We start from the raw sequence: 20922 nt of genomic DNA on the forward strand, positions 1-20922 counted from the left end.
ATGAACTTTTGAGTTCAGAATTTCTTTGTAGTCCCTTCTCCTCAAACTGAGGAACAGAGTACTGAGTTTTAGAGTTACTTGGATTAGCTATTTCTCCCTCCTTCAATTGTCAGTTTGAAATAAGTTGGTTTTGGTTTGCTTTTGGTTTTAGTCTCCCTTGACATCCTTATTGAGTTAATTTCATTTATTGGGACTATCAAAAAAATCACCCTGCTTTCAAATATAAACAGCTATACAAAAAGGTATAACTTGGAGAAATATTTCCTTCCCTTACCTCACCACTGTCTCCTGTAGGTGGGTAACCAACTTTATTGCTTTCTGGTTCATCTTTCTTATGTGTGTATGTTTTAAAAAGGTAAACAGGTATATTTATGCTTCCTTATATACACAAAAGGCCACATACTAAATTCCTCTGTCCTTTAATTTAGAAATACATCCTGGAAACCACTTCATTTCGGGGCACAGACGTCTTCCTCATTCCTTTTTAATCTGCACAGTTCTCCACTGTGTGCATGTTTATTCAATCAATTTCATTTGGACACAACAGCTTTCAATGTTTTGCAATAACAAATATTGCTGCAATGAACATATACACATGTATATATACATATACACATATATGTATATAAATTGTTTGAGGTATAACTTCAGGGCATATCCTCAGAAGTGTGACTGCTGGGTAGAATGGTGAATGTTTTGTTAGATATTGCCAAATTCCCCTCCATGGAAATTTTACCGTTTTGTATTTGCTCCAGCAATACTGGGAGGTTTTTTTTTTTTGCCATAATATGCTGGATGAAAATGGTATGTCAGTGTAGTCTTTTTTCCCCTTTTTTTTTTAAAAGAAACTTTTTACTTGGAAATAACTCCAAATTTACAGAAAAGCTGGAAATATAGTACAAAGAAATCCTTTGTATTCAACTCAGATTCACCAATTACTAAAAAATCGCTCCATTTGTTTTATTCTTCTCTCGAAATATATAGGTGTTTTTCTGAACCATTTGAGAGTGAGTTGCATACAATTTTTTTTTTTTTTTTTTGGCAGCAGCATGCAGGATCCTAGTTCCCTGACCAGGGATCAAACCCATGTCCCCTGCAGTGGAAATGTGGAGTCTTGACTACTGGACCACCAGGGAAGTCCCATACATGTCTTTTTATTCCAAACTACTTCACTGTGCATTTCCTGAGAATATAAACATTCTCTCATAACTATAGCACAGTTATTAGTTTCAGGGAATTTAACGTTAATACTTTGCCCTAATTTACCATCCATATTTCAATGGACCCAATGTCCTTTATAGAATTTCTTCCCTCCAGTCCAGCATCACATGCTGTATTTGTTTCCTTTAATCTAGAAGATTGTTTTTGGAGAATGTAGGCCTCCTCTCCTCTTTTTTTTTTTTAATAAGCAAGAAATAAGGAAATTTATTATATTAGTAGTAAGTTACAATATAAGGACAAGCAATATATATATATATATATATATAGAGAGAGAGAGAGAGAGAGAGAGAGAGAGAGAGAGACAGAGACAGAGACAGAGATAAATGTACATACATCACCAATTTTGGAGAACTTACATCACCAAATTGGGAGAACAAGCAATATATATATAGATAGAAATAAAAGTGCATACAGCACCAATTGGGGAAACACCTACATCCAGACCCAAGCAATGCTGGGAAGACCTCTCCTCTTTTTAATGGGATGCTTTTCATTTGGGGTTCATCTGAAGTTTCCTCATTTTCAGGTTATATATCTCCATAATACTATATAAGTGATTTTTCCTTCTAAAGAGTATTACATCCAGAGGCACAAGATACATATCTGCCCCTCAGTGGTGATGTTCATTTTCATCACCCTGCCAAGGTGTTGTCCAGTTTTTCCAGTATACTTACCATATTTCTCCTTGCAACTAATAAGCAATCTTGGGGACACATTTAAAACAAACTAATACAGTTGCTCACTGAAATTCTACCCCCCTCATCCCTAAATTAGGCATCCAATAACTCCTGCAGAACCAAACATTATGATGTCTGCAAAATGATTTTCTAGTGTTAGTACTCTCTTACCAGTCAGCAGGAAACTCTCATCATCCCCTTCATATATCTATCTACCTATTCATTATCAGTATGAGTTCACTAACTCCTATTTCCCCGCCCCACCCCCCTAGTTCATAATTCATTTCTGTCTTTAATTATTTGGGGGTTCAAATTATCCCAGATTTGGCTACTAGGATCCCCTTGAACTGACTCCCATGTCATTTTGACATGCCCACATCAATTTTTGAGCAGTACCTTACTTTCTGGAATATCAAGATATTCTAGGATCGTTTTAAACCCTACACTGCTCCAGCTCCTAAATTACCCTTTTCTCCAAGGAGATCTCACATCCTTTTTATTGGGGTTTGGTATTAAAAACCAGTATAGTTCTACACTAAGCCATTTTTGTACCTTTCTGTATATGTGTGTGGACTTGTCTGTTCTTATCTCTTGCCCTTTATTCTTTAAGCGTTTTTAATCTTTTAAATGTTTTTTCAAAACTCTTTGTATTTAGGAATTTACCCTAAATTTACCTCTGTTATATATGGCAAATTTTGATTTTATGGAATTTTTTGCCATACAATTAAATAAAATTTTTATAACGTAGTTAAATTTATCAGTATTTTCTTTCATTGTACCTTGAGTCACAGAAAAATTTCCCTTATACGATGGTATAGAAAAATTCACCCATATTGTTATTTACATCTCTGATCCATTTAGAGTTTATTCTTTTTTTTTTTTTGCGGTACGCAGGTCTCTCACTGTTGTGGCCTCTCCCATTGCGGAGCACGGACTCCGGATGCGCAGGCTCAGCGGCCATGGCTCACGGGCCCAGCAGCTCTGTGGCTTGTGGGATCCTCCCGGACCAGGGCACCAACCCGTGTCCCCTGCATCGGCAGGCGGACTCTCAACCACTGCACCACCAGGGAAGCCCCTAGAGTTTATTCTTATGTATGGTATAAACAGTGGCTCTAATATTATCTTTTCCCAACTATCTAGTTGTACCATCGCTTTTTACTAAAATGTCCCTTTTGTCACAGTGCTTTGAAATACCACTTTATGTTTTAGATTTCCATATGTAGTTGTGTCCATATCTAAACGTTATACTATCTTATTGGTCTGTCTATTCATGTGCCAATAGCTTCCTTTTTGAATTAGAGAGCCTTCCTAGTATAGTCTGAAATCTGGTAGGCCTAGACACCCTCCCCCAATATTTTTCCTTTAATGCTTTGATATTCTTGCATGTTTTATTTTTCCAAATGAACTTCAGTATTAACTAGCTTAGTTCTATATCAAAAAATTGTTGGGTATTTTTATTAGGGCCTCATTAGATTTACTAACTTCGGAATCTTCATAATGTTGAAATGTCTTAACTGAGAACAAGAAACGTTGTATAGTTTGCATCATATAGGCTTTTGAACAATTTTTTTTTTGAACATTTCTTGTTAAAAGGAAATCCTTATGAATTTAAGTATTTTATTTTTCGTGGCCAATGTAAATGCAATTTTCCCTTTTGTTATATTGTTGAATTGACTGAGTACACTTAGATTTATTATTTTATATCCTGCAATCTTGCTAAATTATTTGGAAAGTTTTATCATTGATTTTCTAGGGCTTTCCAGATACACTATAATGTCACTTGCAAAGAAACTTTTCTCTTTTCCACTAAGCTTATAATTTTCTTTTTCCTAACTGTATTTTTTGCATTTGCTTTATTTCTTTCTTTCTTTTTGGCTGCGTTGGTCTTCGTTGCTGCACGGGCGAGTGGGAAGAACTCTTCGTTGCTGTGCGCGGGCTTCTCACCGACGTGGCTTCTCTTGTTGCAGAGCACGGGCTCTAGAGCACAGGCTCAGTGGTTGTGGTGCACGGGCTTAGTTGCTCCACGGCATGTGGGATCTTCCCAGACCAGGGCTCAAACCCGTGTCCCCTGCACTGGCAGGCGGATTCTTAACCACTGCACCACCAGGGAAGCCCCAGGATTAAGACATTTTGATGTATGTATGTATGTGAGTGTGCATGTGCATTTACAAAAATCATGTTAAGGAAGGATCTATCTATCCATTCCTGTTTTCTTAAAAGTTTCTATTAGGAATAGGTGTTGAATTTGTCACAGACTTTCCCAACATCTAAAAAGAGAATATGACTGTTCTCCTTAGAGCTATTAATATGGTAAATTATATCAACAAACCTCCATATACTGAATCATTCTTGTACTGCTACTATCAAGCTCACTTCGTCATAATGTATTTGAATATTGTGTTAAGAGATTGCACAATATTTAGGATTTTGCACTGATATTCATAAATGTCTAATTTTCTTTTTTTTGCACCATCTTTATCAGGTTCAGAAATCAGTATTAGTCTTCCTTCATAAAAATAATTAGAAAGTTTTCCTTCATTTTCTATGGTCTGAAATGATTTGTGTAGCATTGGGACTACATGCTATCTAAAGGTTTTGCAGATTCCCTTGTGAAATCACTCAGGCCTGGTGTTTTGTGGGATAGCTCCTTGATAATTTCCCAGATAACAGATATCTGTTGTCTTCCCTAATAAAGAAATAGAGAAATTTACCTAAGTTTTTAAGAAACTCTCTAGTGAGGTCAATTTTCTCAAACTGTATTTTCCTAATAATCCATTTCATCTAGGTTTTCAAATTTATTTGCACAGTGTGTGCAAAATAGTTGTGTACGATTTTCTCAATTTCTTCTGTATCATTTCCTTCTTATTTCTTATTTTGTATGTTTGCGCATTCTCCTTTCCCCCTTGATTAAACTAGCTAGTGGTTTACATACTTTGTGAATTTTCCCACAAAGGTCCAGGATTGACTCATCAATGTTATGTATAGTTTTTCTGTCCTTTAATTCATTAACTTCTACTTTTATCTATTATTCCCTTTTTGTGTGTGTTTTGCTTTGCTATTTTTGTTTCTGAGTTGGGAATTATTTCTTTTCAATCTTCTATTTTTACTATGCTAAAGTAACCGGATTAGGCCCAAGGTGGAGTTGCTCATGCTATGCCCCAAGTCAGAAAGCCAAAATTTAGTGGTTAGTTTTCTACACTCAGCTCTTCCAGAAAAAGATAAGCCTAAGTCAACCTATCAGCACAAGTTACTTGACCCAGCTCCAAGACTTCCTTTTGCTCCATTAAGGCCAGTAACCCCATTTTAACCAATCAGCAAATGCCCAGTATAACTTCCTTGTTCCTCCTGCTCACTTTGGTCTATCAAAATCTCTTGGCCTTCTGCAGCTCTTCAGAGCCCCTTTCTACCTGCTAGACTGGATGTTGCCCAATGTATCAACTGCTGATAAAGCCAATAAAATCTTTAGAATTTACTTTTGAATTTTCCTTTAACAGCTGATAATTTAGGAGTCCGAATTTTCCTCTGCTCACTGTTTTAAACATATTCCACAGATTCTGGTATGTATGTAGCATTTTCATTATTATTATTTATAAATTTATTTATTTATTTACTTTTGGCTGCTTTGTTTCTTTGTTGCCGCGTGCAGCTTTCTCTAGTTGCAGCAAGGAGGGGCTACTCTTCGTTGCAATGCGCGGGCTTTTCATTGCAGTGGCTTCTCTTGTTGTGGAGCATGGGCTCTAGGCACGTGGCCTTCAGTAGTTTTGGCACACGGGCTCAGCAGTTGTGGCTCACGGGCTCTAGAGCATAGGCTCAGTAGTTGTGGCACACTGGCTTAGTTGCTCTGCGGCATGTGGGATCTTCCTGGACCAGGGCTCGAACCCATGTCCCCTGCATTGACAGGTGGATTCTTAACCACTGCGCCACCAGGGAAGCCCCATTATTATTACTTTTTAGAAACTGTAATTTGTTTGCATTCCCTGTTTATCCAAAAGTTGATTTTTTTAATTGAGGCATAATTTTGAATGCATATCAAAGATGCTGAACTTTTCAAGTTCAATCAAGATGCTGAAATTTTCTATCACTCTAGAAAGCTCCCTCATGTCCTTTCACAGTCAGTTTTTCTCCTCCTCCCAGTTTTAGCACAATTGCTTAATTTTGCATATATTTAAGATTTTACATAAATGGAATAAAACTATACGGACATTTTGAGATTTATCTGTTATTGCATGTATAATGGTTCAACGCTTCTTACTGCTGAGTGAAACTGAACTTTATCAATATATCAGTCTATCCATTCTCCACCCAGACTTGAATACTATGAATAAAACTGCTATGAGCTTTTTTGCACAAGGCTTTCTAACATATAATAGAAGGTTTCTAAATTTCAAGATGGAAGTGCCCTTTTGCTTTTTGGTTTTGCTTTTGTTTTCTTGAATGGAACCTACTGATGTTTTCCTAATTTAGCAACAATTTTTATGAATACTCTGTGTTTGAAATATAGTGTCTACTAGGATGTAGCAATGGATATACCTGATGATCTGCCTTATTATGTGGTTTACATCTTTTATGACCTTATTTTTTGTCTACAACACCTATCTTGTGCTAAGAGTCTTAAAGTCTCCAATTTTTAGTGCTTTTCACTACTTGTATTTTTTATAGCTTCTGATTTACACAGATTGTTGCTGTTATTTGGTTCATATATGCAACTATTGTATCTTTGTTGTGAATTGTGGTTGTAGCATTATAAACTGTCCTCTTTTGTCTTGTTCAATGCTTTTTGGTTTGACTTCTACTTTGTTATCAGCATTGCCAATCCTGTTTTCTTATTATTTGTTTACCAGGTATATCTTTGTTCATTCTTTTACTTTCACTGTTTTAAGGGCCTTTTGTACGTTATAAAATGGGTTTTGCTTTTCTAAGCCAATTTGAAAATATTTTTAATTGGCGATGCGCCACTATTTCTTGCTGTGTATGTTGCTTTTGAGAAACCCAATACCAGTCTAATTCTCGGGCCCTTGTAAGTCACTTCATCTTTTTACCCTGGAGGCCCTGAGAATTTTTCTGAATCTTTAAAGTTGTATAGCTTTACTAGAATATATCTTGGAGTTTATCTTCTGGTATGAACTTTTCATATATTCAAGATTCAGATCTTTTATTTCCAGAAACTTTTCTTGATTATGCGTTTAAATGTTATGCTTTTATTCCTCTGCCTTCTTGAGAGACACCAATTACATGTGAGACTTTTTGTACCCACCTTTCACTAAAACTGTCATTTTCATTCTCTTAGTTTTGTTTTTCTTCTATGTCTTTTATTGCATTTGACTCTATTGTTGGGAAACTTGTAACTTAGTCTTCATTTCTGATATGATTTTTTTCCTTCTACTTTCTCAGTTTAATCTAATCTGACCTTATTTCATACTGTTTTTTGTCCCTTTCTGTTCTGTGTTATATTTCTGAGTGAAGGTATTTTTTTACCCTTATCTCCAAGTATGGTTTGAAGATGTTTTATTTCATTTTCAGTATTATTGTGTCAATTTTCTTCTGCCTCACGTTTTTCTTTTTTGGGGGAGGAGAGATATTCATCAGCTGATAGGCTTTGACTCACATTGTTTCTTCTCAGAGAATTTCTGTATGGATGTGATCCATTCTTTTCTATCTCTATTCATTTCATGGTCAGAGCTCCTAGTTAAAGAACATCCTCTTTCTTTTTCTGAAAGATTATTAATTTTTTCCTCTTCCTTCTGTCTCTTTATCCATGACTCCAAGTCTCCATGTCTTCCCTCCTTCCCTATGAAGCACTGGTAATTTCAGCTTACCAATTCTGGTATTGCTTGCATTCAAGCTCTTCTCTGTGGCTGGAACTGTGAACTATCAGATTTCAAACCTGTGTTCAGTATTTTGGAACTTAAGTGATGAATTTCTCTCTTTTGGAAGTGGTACTTTTGTGCTTCATCTAAGCCTTCCATGTCCCTAAACTCTTTCAACAAACCTGTTAAGACTTCCCTTTCCCACTCTTCATATGGGCAGGAGGAGCTCTTGGAATCTGATTTCTCTGCTTATAAGTAATTTGAAGGTTGTGGTAATCTGTTTCTTAATGCTGAAGGCAGGGGTGGTGTGTGATTTATACATGCTTTTTTATTGGTTTATAGGTAGGTGGGTGGGAAAATTGCATCAGGCTTCTGCCACTGTTCTCCAGACTTAGAAGTCTATACATACATGTTTATTTAAGTAGTATATTAGAATATATTATCTAAGAAATACTGCTTTTGCCATTTTCTGAAACACTTCCCCTGTCACACATTAGATTCACTTTTTGTATCACTTGACAGTTCTCCAGAGTAAGTCTTGTTCATTTTCATCTAATTTGGTTTAGAAACACATTTTCTCTACAGGAGTTTATTTGTAAATTCCGCAGTAACCTTATGAAATACTTTTGCTCCTTATTTGTAAAAAGTCTGGTAAGATTAGTAATACAACTAATATAAGTCATACAACTTAAAGGATGCTTAATATGTGCTAGGGACATTCTAAGCACTTAATATGTAGCAATGCATTTAATCCTTACAAATATTATTACTCCCTTTTTACAAATGAGGAAGCAGAGGTTCAAACGGATTAAGTAATTTGCCCAAGGTCATAGAGCTAAAATGAACACTAGCAATACGAATCAAGGGAATAATCTAAAATCTATGTTCAATTTTAACCTCCTTTCTCTTTCTTTCTTAATTATGGTTCTATCAGCTAACTTCTGTAAGCACAGAAAACAAATATCAAATAAAACTGTTTCAGGTAATGTGCCATTCTGAACACACTGCTCTTCAAAATAAAACTGAAAAACCATGTTAGGTGACTACTCAAGGCTTTGAATATAAGGTGATGGGATGACTGCAGGTGGTGAAACCTTGCCTAATATTAGGGCATATATGGTAACTCCTCAACTAGCACAGAGGAAGTCAAAATATAATACCTAAAATTCATACATCAGGTAATGGAAGTCTAATATTTAGAATTATGGAGATGGATATTAGATCAAAAAGATAAAAGAATTAAAAGTAGTTGTCTCAGGACTTCCCTAGCAGTCCAGTGGTTAAGACTCCGTGCTTCCACTGCAGGGGGCATGGATTTGATCCCTGGTCAGGAAACTAAGATCCCACATGCCATGAGGCACGGCCAAAAAAAAAAAAAGTACTTGTCTCATGAAAGCTGAACTGGGAAGAGAAAAAAAGATTGCTGCAAGGGATCCTTTTTGGGGGTACACTTCTATTATTGTTTACATGGTACTATCAAGTGCATGCATTAGTTTTATAAAAACAAAAGTTAATTTTTATAAAGTATCAACTACCTCTAAAAAGTTCAATAATTGGTAAAAAATTGAGAGACTGATGATATCTGGCATTGGCAAATTTATGTATGGGAGAAAAAGCACTCATATACACTTGGTAGGAAGGCAAATATATGCCATCTTTTTGGAAGGCAATTTGCATTACTTATGAAAACTTAAAAAAAAAATGAGCATGCCTTTGACCAGGGAATTCCACTTTCAGGAATCTGTCCTTCAGAAATACTCACAGGACACAAGGATCCATGTGGAAGGATATTTCTTGCAGCAATAATGTAATAGTGAAAAACTGAAGGCAATGTAACCAATCAGTAGGGGGGTGATTTACTACAGGTAAAATACTGAGTAAAAAGTATTTGAAATACTGAAAAAAAGTAAATTGCCAAATATGAATAATTGACTCATTTTTTATTAAAAGAAACAATATATGCTGGTATATGCACAGATTGATATATCTGTGTTTGTTTATGTATGCATTTAGAAAGGAACAGCTAGACTGTTAACAGTGTGAGAATGGGATGGGAGGATAATTTTAACTTTTCCATATTTTTCATTTTCTTTTTTTTAAAACAGTAAATATGTAACACTTCTATAATGAAAAATAAAACAAATAAAACAAAAAAGAGGTTTTTAGAGTGACAAAATGTAGGAAGTCATAAATTGCAGTAGAATTTCATTTTCCTACCGTGACTGTAACCCTGATGAACCTTCCTCCTTATAAAATCTACAAAGGAATTAAAAAGTATAACCATTAACTTATTTGTATAATCACCCCACAGGTTGCAGTAAAAGTGTAAACCTCTCCAGGAGAAATTTTACAGAAAATATTTGAGATTCTAAATGCAAGCACATATAAATATGCAACCAAGTACTAATAGCATAATTTCAACATGAATAAACTAATCAAAAGTTAACCAATTCTCCATTATCCACACTAACAGGGTACAGTGACCCATATAATTATCACAGTTTTATATTTAGTCATGGAATATAAGTTTCCTAGAAACTTAAGTCTGAAAGTTGTATGTGTGAACTGACAAAGTTCAAAATAAGAATTAACAGATACTCTATGATGACTGGACTCAGCAAGAGCTACTTAGCTCTTGCTGGTTTCTTCCTCATACCACTGTCAAGATACAATTCACTGGGCTAAACAGAAGGGCCTTCTGGCTTTCTAAGCTTACTATTAGGAGAAAAATAAATGGTAAGGATTTGGGATTGTTGGGTTTTTGTTTCCCACAAGTTCAATGTGAAAGAGTAAGTCCATGTCAATAATACAGTCATCGAAACTGAAAGCAATAATATCCTGAATATCCCACCTAGAGAAAGTGAAAAGTACCCAGAGAAAGACAGGAGAGGACAATGTTCTACATAACAATACTCTAAGACTTAAAGCGACAGTGAGCAAAGGGAAGCTATCTTTGATATATAAAAAATACAAATTTCTATCTCTTTGGGTTCAAGTCCTGGTTCTATTACTCAGGACTTTGGATGTAACAATTATTTGGGTCTCAGTTTCCCTTTCTTCTAAATAAGGAAAACACCACTTACCACACAGGAAGGATGTTTGAAAAATAAAATAATTCACATGAATGTGCTTTCAGTTCTTCAGAAGAAAGTTATGAATCCTTAAGTAGGAACCTGAAAAGCTAATTAAAAATAAGATGACCTCATCAAAATTAAGTCTGAAATACAGTAACCGAGAGGGCCTTTGAGATCATTCATTATCAGCTATCAATTCTACTCCAAATAACTGAATTCATATTAAGGCTGGGCTGAAGTGTAAATGTAATTTGAGTAATCAAACAAGAGCATTTATAACGTTAATGTAGCAAAAATAAGTTAAATAGGTTATTCAGCATCATCTTGATTTGATATACCTAAAAATACTGATGCAAAATGATGACAGTCTCTTGGTGTTTATCTTTTAAAAATATATTTGGAGCTGGTTGTTCAAAATATACACAATCACTAACAATAAACACTATAGGGTATTAATAATGGAACAATTGAAATAGAGTTAAACACACATGTGCACACAAGGGGGTTATTTCTCTGGTGTATAAAATAATCTGAAACTAGCTAATTAAAATTTTGAAGTCTAATAGTAAAGTAATAGATGGTATTATCCAACATTTACTAAGCAATATATACAAATAATTATGCTAAGCACCAGAAATACAAAAAAGTGTTAAACTGAATATGCACATCCTAAAACTAGACTATAAACTACGGCCAGATAGTTGAGACAATAAGAAATTACTAAATTAATCAATGCGTATCGTATACAACTAGTTCTACAATATAAGTAGGAATTAGATAATAACAGTGAAAAGGGAAATCAGAAAAGGGGATTCTGGATAGATATCTTAACATTTTATCATTTATAGCAGCTCCCATTTTCTTATACAGTGGTCATCACATCTGACTGGAGGTTTACGGAAACCTTGGGAGGAAGGCACAGCTGATCCCTGGCTGGCCCTTATTTTAGATGAGGAAAATGAAGCCTGAAGAGATTAGGCAACCTGCGTTAAGATCACAGGTCAGGAGGTGGCACAGGCAGAGCCTGGCCAGTTTGCCAACTTTGTCCATAGCTCATTTCTACTACATTACATTTTAAGTTATCAATACTAAAGTGAGAACTAGAAGGGAGCTCAGAAATCTTCTCATGCAGTATTGCTCTAACCAATCTGATAAACCTTTCTGAAGAAGGCTCCACTGCAGACCTACTGATTGATAATCCATAAGAGGGAGGTTTTGTAATTTTATAAGATCCCCCAGAGGTGACTGTGGTGATGAGCTAAGCTTGGAAAACACTGTTCTATTATCTGTCCAGTGTGGCAGACATGTGGCTATTTAAATTTACACCTGATTAAATCAGATCGAAAATTGGGTTCCTCAGCCACACTAGTTACCCTTTAAGTGCTCAACAGCCACATGTGGCTAGTGGCCACCATACAGATGGCACAGATATAGGACAGTTCCATCATTGCAGAAAGTTCTATTGGATAATGTTAATTCTAGACCAACCTTTCCACTCTAAGGATGAGAAAACTGAGGCACAGAATCTTGTCCAACAAGGCATATGAAGTTATTTAGTGGCAGAACTGAAATGCTAACCTAATCTGCCAGTGTCCCTCATACTGCATCACTTCATCCCCATAAATTTAGGGTTTATTCAAATGGGAATTGTTTTCTTTCCACCCTTCCTTGTGGGTTGCAGTAAGAAATTTTAAATTTGTGGGAAAAAAATCCTAAAAAAACAAAGGTTTATTTAAAATTCATGACTAAAATCAAACAATCTGCAATTTTTGTATAAAATTAAAAGTAGCCTTGGACAGTTAAGAATACCCTAGTGTTAGGAGGCATATCTTAGTTTAACTATTAACTCCTTCCTCTTTTACCATCCTGATGTTTTTATCTTTCTTTTGGATCTGAAACTCTGAAACTAATGATAATTGGCTTACCTTAACATTATAAATATGAAAAAGTTAAATCTTACTTAGCAAACATTTTAAAGATGAAAAATTAAGAAACAAAGAGCAACCAAAAGAATAGTGACTTGTCTAATTTTAGGATGTGGTCACTCAAATCACTGAGAACTCATGGCTTTCAGTAATCTAGTGGTTTTATATTTATAACATTAATAGGTTGTTTTCACTTCTAAGCTATAGTTTAACCTTCCTTTGACAACTATGTTACATTTAAAACAATTTAAATAGTTTTAATTTCTGATGAAACTGAGGGTTTGAAGCCTCTGAACATCTAAGAAAAGGTTTAGACACTAATTAAATCAACATATAACCAGCCATAAAAATATACAGTAGTGTCTTCTTTAAAATTAAACCAGTCATTCCTGTCTAGTATGTTTAGAATGCAAACGTCTCCAAAGTCAGTCAGCTTAAGTCATGACAGTTCATGTTTAAAGTGAACAGGAACTTGGGAATTTCACGTTAATGAAAACTTTCAAGACAGAATTATGCAGCTCCATTAACTTTTATCAGTATCTAGTATTCATTCCCATGTTAACTTTCAGTGACTAGATTTAGAGAAAATATCACATGTCAAAGTGTGTACAAAATTAAAAACTGGACAGTTAAAAAACATGGTTCAACATAAGATACTTATGAACAGATACTTATTCAGACAGTTTTTGCCATAATATGCAAGGCACCCAGAAGCGTGGAGTATGGGGTTCTACATAATTAGAAGCTACTTGTTATTCAGGGAAGGAGGTGGTGCAAAAAAAGACAGCTATTTTCTTTCTAAACACTCATCGGTGTAGAGGTAAACAAATGGAAAAAAATACAGTGTAAGCACATTAGAGCAAACCAACAGTCTCCAAGTCATAAAAGGGGGAGAGAAAACAATTTCTGTGCTCTGACATTTTAACCGGGGGACTGGGAGTTTAAAGTAAAATTTACTCTCTGGCTTTTATACTAGATTCATTACCTCTACATTTTATCTGTTACATCTTGACTCCCACTTCACCATATTAGGAAGAGGAAAACATGTGCCCCCAAGATTCCTATGCCAGTAAAACTTCTCTTGGAAGCAGCATAGCTCACCAAATGAAGGAGAATATTAGGAAAATGCTAAGTGACGATAGTAGAACTGAACTATATAAACCACCGAGTGATAACTACTGATGTATACTAATACAAGAAACATGAAAAATACTGCAAACTCTAGGCAAATATTAAAGTGTTGCAAAAATTTCATATCTCATTAAAAATTGGAAACAAAAAAGAGAATGTATTGTGAAGGAGGGGCCCCAAGCAGGAAGCCCAGCTTGAAAGGAAAACACAGGTCAAAAGGAGGTGGTGGTGGGGAGTGCAGTTCTTCTGATCATCCCTCTACCAGGAGATGCTTCTAACAGCTTCGGTACTATCTCCAAGAGGCAATTTAGCATCCCTTAGGGAAAGTGATTTAGGCAACGAGAAATGTGCTTTGAGATAGAATGCTGAAATTTCTAACTTTAAAAAGATGCACTAGTGAGAGAAAACAGTCATGAAATTCCCAGATCCTATTTCCCAAACTTCCTGTAGAAAAATATCAACCATTCTCAGACATAGAAGCCAGCACATTTGAACTGACGAATGTAACAAAACAAAGTTTTCAGACGGCCCTCACTATCTCTCAAGCCCTCCTTCCCCCACTTCCCTGCTGTTCTTTCCTGGCACACAAAATATAGGCCAATGAGCAGTGGGTGAGGAGAATGTGAGAGAAAATTTGAGAAGTAAAAAGGGAATCCACTTAATAAGGACATGAATGAGTCTAAAGAGTCTAATAAGGGTAGGCAAACAACAATCAGAACTGAACGGCAAGGGCTTTCCATGGCAGCAGCGAGCGCTCAGTGTTTGCAGGGGTTTAGGCAGAGGCCAGGCTACCTACCACTTGTCAGAGAGGCTGCACAGGGGACGGCTGCTTTGGGTGACCTCTAATGTCTCTTCGGACTCTGAAATGTTAGGATTCTTATTTCACAAAAGAGAACGCAACGGTCGTAAAAGCCCACCGACTTAGAACCCTTTTAAATAGGCGGCGGCTTCCCAATCACCACTCCCACCTCTCCCATCCCACACGTGCCCACCCCGCCCCCTTTCAATTTTTCCACCTCCACGTGCGAAACGCCTCGTGGCACCTGCCCCACAGCGGAGAGGCGCCTTCCCCTGCAAAGCACCAAAACTCTGTCCCCTTGGGAGAAGTGAAGACTCCACTCCCCGATTCTTGGGCGGCCAAAAAAGGAAGTCTCAAATCCAGCCTTTCTCCCCAAGCCAGAGCTGAAGGGGGACGGGGGACCGGAACGAAGAGAACTTTCTTCTAAAATTTTTCTTCCAAAAAGTAAAGAGGATAGAAAGAACCCTGATGAGTCCGGGGGTGGGGGGAGGGGAACCCCCGAATCGTTTAACGGCCGGTAGGGGGAGGGGGGCTCCGGAGGTGGAGGGGGCGTGGGATGGAGAAGCAGGCCTGGGAGCGGGGTCAGGGGGCTGCAGGGGTTCCTGGGGTCGGGGGCCTGCCGGCGTCCCCCCAACCTGGCACACAAAGCAGATGCCGCGCTCGGCTCTCACCAGATCCTTTGTGTTTTCCATCAGGGCCTCATGGGTAGGGGCTGTCCGTGCTCCCCGGGCCCGCGGCGCCCCCTCCCGAGCTGGGGGCAGGCGCCTCTCCCCGGGACTACGGCGACTACAGGGGGGCCCCGACTGGGCCCAGACCGGTGGCGGCGGCGGCAGCCCCCGGATTTCCCCCCTTTAACTCGGGTGGCCCCAGGATATCAACAACATTAGCATAGCCCTCCCTCCCCAACGCGCCTGCGCCGTGACCCGCGCCCCGATTGGCCCACTTCCCTACATACCCTCCGTCTGTCTTCCAGCGTGGGACCCTCTGCAGGCTCCGTACTCCAAGGGCCGTACCAAGACGAAGGGGTGGAAAAGGCGATTGGGCTCGTGTAAGTCGAGTGATTAAAAAGTTAGGAAGAAGAGCAGCAGTATTAGCCTGTCATCTCAGTTTATACCCTGGCTTTCTTGCGCTCCTTTCAATCAATTGCAGCTGCGAAGTTGTGCTGGAAAAAAATTTCCACTCCAGTCACGCCGCTTCCCCCTCCACCCGGAAGATTGGTTCTCTCGGAGGAACTCCCACACGGGGAGGGGCTCGTGAGGGGATGGGCGTTACACAAGGGGGACAGTGCTGGTCACGTGCTCACAGGGCGGTGCAGCCTCTTTCCGGCCCCCCGTGGCCTCAGCCGCTACGGAAAGCGAGGGCCTCGGCGCACGCGCTGTGAGGATCCACGTGAGCATCTGCGTTCCTTCTCAAACCGAACCATGCCGCCGGAACGGAGGAACCGAACGACACCGGACCGGAGAGCCGGAGCGAGACCAGACCGGAAGACCCGAATGAGGCCGGACGATAGAGCTGCGGGGCCGGGCGGGCCGCTCCAAAAGGCTGCTCCTTCATTTCAGCGGAAATCGCCGGCCCGGCCGCGCGCGGCGGCCGCCGTAGTCGCGGCCGAGGAGGAGAGACGGCTCCGGCAGCGGAACCGCCAGACGCTGGAGGAGGACAAGCCGGCCGTGGAGCGGTGCTTGGAGGAGCTGGTCTTCGGCGACGTCGAGGACGACGAGGACGCGCTGCTGCGGCGTCTGCGGAGCCCACGGGTGAGGGAGGCCGCGGCTTGCGGGCTGGGCTCTCGGTGGGCGGTGTGCCTCCGAGGGCGGAGCCTGGGCGACCTGTGGCGCAGGGGAGCGTTCAGGTGGGAGGGAACCGGGAATGCGGACGCCGCGGGGTGCCAGACTGAAAGTTCCGGGAGGGCGGAGACCGCGCCTTTCTCCGCCCCCGAGGGAGCCGCTGAGCCTGGTATGCAGCAGGCGCTCAACACATATTCGTTTAGCCAACTAATCGTGAGCATCTTTCGATTAGTGGCAGTGGCTCAGTTCCACTGTTTTCTCCCCAGACTCAGTGTTTCTTCTCTCTTGGTCATTCAATCGCCTGCCTCAATACTTGCTATGATTCAGGGGTTCCACTTCGTTTGTGAAATCAGAATTCGTGGGCACAGGCCTGGGAGTCTGTTTTAACAACCACATCGAGTGGTTGATAAGCCAGCTTTTGAGAGTGGCCGTGTATTCGTCTATTAAAGTAATATTTGTGAGCCAGTTTGGCGCCAGATACTTCTGGCAGTGCAAACCCTGCATGATTAATTGATTATAATTTTTTGCATGCTTTTTGCCTTTTTTTTTTTTTTTAATCCTATACCTGTCTTTTCTTCCAATATAGGGAGTCCCAGGCAGTTTCTAGGCACTGGAGGAGAAACAGCAGTGGGCGAAAACTAACAAAAACCCCTGCCTTTTTGGAGCTTGGATACTTAGTGGCAGAGGCAGAAGATAAAATTCAAGTTATGTCAGTGAAGTGCTGAAGGAAAAAAAAAATAAAGGCGTTCAAGAAAGGGAGATAAGCGTGTGTCGAGGGGGCCTGTGAAATTTTACATAGGGTAGTCAAGCAAAGCCTTACTGAGAATTACTCAGTTTGATAAACGAATGCAGATCTAGCAAGTATCAGTTGATTGCCAGAACCTCATTTGGGTGCTTATGGGAGAGGTTGCAGAATCTAGTTGGGAGATAGAGAAATACTACTGGAAAAATGCTGAACTGTGTGACAGTTTCCCATTCGGGAAAAGAAACAGTTTAAGTGAGGTGGGGTTTGTTGGGCTTTGAAGGATCATAGGCCAATAATAGAGCAAGTAGAAATCATTTGGACATTTCTATCATGTGGTTTTGGGAAAGCTCTCAAGCTCACTTCAGGTGAAATTCTGTGGTCTAGATTTAGATTTGTTTGGGTAGTATAAAGTTTCTTGAGGAGGTAAGGGGTCAAGAACAGTTAAGAAAAGTGGAGAAGTATGTTTATGAATATGAAATATGACTTAATTATGACATTGTCATGTTTATTTTATCTAGGTGTCTGCCTTTGGTCCTGTGATTTCTGTAGTTCTGTGATTTTCCCTGCTCCTTTATTCATCTGTCAACTTACCTTTTTTTTTTTTTTTTTTTGCGGTACGCGGGCCTCTCACTGTTGTGGCCTCTCCCACTGCGGAGCACAGGCTCCGGACGCGCAGGCTCAGCGGCCATGGCTCACAGGCCCAGCCGCTCTGCGGCATGTGGGATCTTCCCGGACCGAGGCGCGAACCCGTGTCCCCTGTATCGGCAGGCAGACTCTCAACCACTGCGCCACCGGGGAAGCCCAACTTACCTTTTTTACTTGTCTTACTTGGTTTTTTCCTTTCAGCAAGTTGACTCTTTGACTATTCCAATCTTACCTCACGTGTCCAACGGCTGGTGCCATTCTCTAATCTCCTCATTTTCTGTTCGATCTCCAGCATTTGCTGTGGTAGCATTCTGTCCCATAATTTGATAAGAGGGCCATAAAAACAAAGCATTCTACAAGCCACCATTCTGCAAAGTCTGCCACCATGGGGTATGAAAGACTCAGTGCTTGTGGGTATTTTGTCTTTTCTAGGTTCAAGTACAGGAAGACTCAGGTGACTCTGAAGTGGAGAATGAAGCAAAAGATAATTTTCCACCTCAAAAGAAGCCAGTTTGGTTGGACGAAGAAGATGAAGATGAGGAGATGTAGGTTGCCTAATTTTTCTTCTGGAGTCCCTCCGGATTCTTCAAAAGTTACTTTGCAGGTTTTAAGAAAGTTCTCTTTCTGAATATGTGAGTACGTGAAGACTTGAAAAGTACTGGAAAGTATAGCAAAGATCATTCATAATCCCATCACCGAGGGAGAACCACTGTTAACATGTTGGCATACATCTCTCCCTCTTTTTTCTGTGCTGTATAGAAAAGCTAAAAGAGCACAGTGTTTGGGGTCAGACCTGAGTTTGCCTCCTAGTTTGGCCAGTCCTAACTGACCATTGGCAAGTTTGGAACCTACCTTTTCTCATGTGTAAAATGGAGATAATAGTAACTGTATCAGAAGGCTCTTGAGATTAAATAGTGTATGTAGAGCTCTTAACACAATGCCTGAAATTGAGAAAAGACCCAAAAAAGTTAGCCATAATGTACAATATGTACCTTAAGATGAGAATGTATTGTATTGCAAGTATTTTCCCCAATTAAAAAAAAAAAACCTTTATAAACATTTTTAAATGGATGTATTATAGTCCATTATATGATTTAACCATAATTTACATAGCTATTGTTGGATAAATATTTTTCCTTTTAATAGATTGATGTTGAGATGAGCATCTTTACGCATAAATCTTTTTCTACTTAAAATTATTTAAGAAAGATTCTTTGAGGTAGATGAACTTAGTCAAAGAGCAGACATTTTTAAGGTTCTTGATAAATACTGCCAGGCTGACCCTGAGGTTCTGCTAATTTACCTTTCCATTGAAAAGTGTCCATTTCACTCCATTTTAAAAGCAATGATTTCTCTGGACTTCCCTGGCGGTCCAAGTGGTTAAGACTTTGCCTTCCAGTGCAGGGGGTGCGCGTTCGATCCCTGGTGGGGGAGCTAAGATCCCACATGCCTTGCGGCCAAAAACCCACAACATAAAACAGAAGCAATATTGTAACAAATTCAATAAAAACTTTGAAAATGGTCCACATCAAAAAAATCTTAAAGAAAAATAAAAGCAATTATTTCTCTTTTTTCAGACATTGTCAGTTTAGGGTGATAGTTTAGGGTAGGAAACATCTAACTTGTGTTGAGAAAACTATTAGTCATTGGTTTTTCTTAAAAGTAGTCTCTATTATGTCTTTGCGTATTTGTCTACTGGAGACTTTCATTTTGTGTTTTTATTTTTAAAATAAAAATTGTACATAAGGTGTACAACATGATTATTTGCTATATATACATGGTGAAGTTATTACTATAGTCACGTGAGTTAATTAGCATTTCCATTTCTTCAGATGGTTACCATTTTTATTTGTGGTGAGAGCCCCTGAAATCTACTCCCTTAGCTAATTTCCAGCCTACAATATTGTCATTAACTGCAGTCATGCTACGTAACTGCAGCTTTGAACCCTTTAACCAACATCTCCCTATTTCCTCTACCTTCTCACCCCTGGTAACCATCATTCTGCTCTTCGCTTCTACGTATTCTACTCTTTTCAGATTCCACATATAAGTGAGATTATGCAGTACTTCTCTTTGATGTCTGTTTTATTTCACTTAGCTTGACGTCCTCCAGGGTCATCCATGTTGTTGCAAATGGCAGATGAGACTGTTTATTAATGATTTTAGTATATCAGCTCCTTGCATATTGAGAATTTCGAACCTTTATATGTCAAAGTTATTGCACATTATCTAGCTTTTTGTTTGCCTTTAAGTTTGTTTTAATGTTGTCTAATGCACAGAATATTTTAATGTTGATGTAGTGAAGTCTATGACACTTTTCCTTTTTTTTTTTTTTTTGCTGTTGTTTTTAGTAAAAAGTTCTTCAGAGAGAGAGAAATATTTGCCTGTATTTTTCCTTCACAGTATTTTAAGGTTTTGGTTTTTCTTGTTTTTTGATTTTTTGTATTTAACTCTGATTTACCTGGAATTTATTTTGGTGAATGGCATAAGCTGTGTCTAGATAAGTAATTGTGAATTTGAAATAGCTCTTCAAAGGGTAAACTAGATGATCCGAAATATTGGAGATTCCTTTTTGTTTCGGGAAGAATGGAGAATGTGCATTGGAGATGTTCCACATCTTATAAATCTTGACCTATGTTGTTTGCTCAAAATACTAAAGGCAGCAACTATTTCTGTTGATTCTTTAAGTTATTGAAAGCATGCTGTTTTCTGTTTTTTTTATAGGGTTGACATGATGAACAATCATTTTCGGAAAGATATGATGAAAAATGCCAGTGAAAATAAGCTTTCAAAAGATGAGCTTCAAAAGAGACTTAAGGAAGAGTAAGTGTCCTTTTTTATAGGTTTGCCAAGATGTATTTATAACCAGTATTTTATTTTGATTTGCTCAGTCTTTGGCTTCTTGGGTAGTCAGATTTCCATTTTGAATTGGAAGAGCATTGTTCTTGGAAGACATGATTAAGTTTTAGTATGGGGGTCTGAGAAGGAATCAAGTACAAAATCTTTGGAAAAAACCTGTAATCCTGCCATTTAAATATAATCAATGATGTTGTTTTTTTTTAACATCTTTATTGCAGTATAAACGCTTTACAGTGGTGTGTTAGTTTCTGCTGTATA

General features: G+C 38.7%; 2 protein-coding genes across 2 annotated transcripts in view; one reads left to right on the plus strand and one right to left on the minus strand.

The window, feature by feature from the left end:
* MBTD1 (mbt domain containing 1) overlaps positions 1 to 15489 on the minus strand; it is a 66087-nt gene extending 50598 nt beyond the window's left edge. Inside the window, exons 1-3 of the mRNA XM_065896924.1 lie at positions 15306 to 15489; positions 14632 to 14695; positions 9923 to 9961 (exon numbers count right to left, since the gene is read on the minus strand). The gene's annotated coding sequence lies outside the window, so the exon portion shown is untranslated. The remainder of the gene's footprint in view (positions 1 to 9922; positions 9962 to 14631; positions 14696 to 15305) is intronic.
* Positions 15490 to 16055: 566 nt separating this feature from the next.
* The window catches only part of UTP18 (UTP18 small subunit processome component), a 38861-nt gene continuing 33994 nt past the window's right edge, over positions 16056 to 20922 (plus strand). Inside the window, exons 1-3 of the mRNA XM_065897767.1 lie at positions 16056 to 16385; positions 18238 to 18350; positions 20530 to 20628. Coding sequence (XP_065753839.1) covers positions 16056 to 16385; positions 18238 to 18350; positions 20530 to 20628 — 542 coding nt within the window. The remainder of the gene's footprint in view (positions 16386 to 18237; positions 18351 to 20529; positions 20629 to 20922) is intronic.

This window comes from Phocoena phocoena, chromosome 19 (assembly GCF_963924675.1).
Source record: "Phocoena phocoena chromosome 19, mPhoPho1.1, whole genome shotgun sequence".
NCBI lineage: Eukaryota > Metazoa > Chordata > Mammalia > Artiodactyla > Phocoenidae > Phocoena > Phocoena phocoena.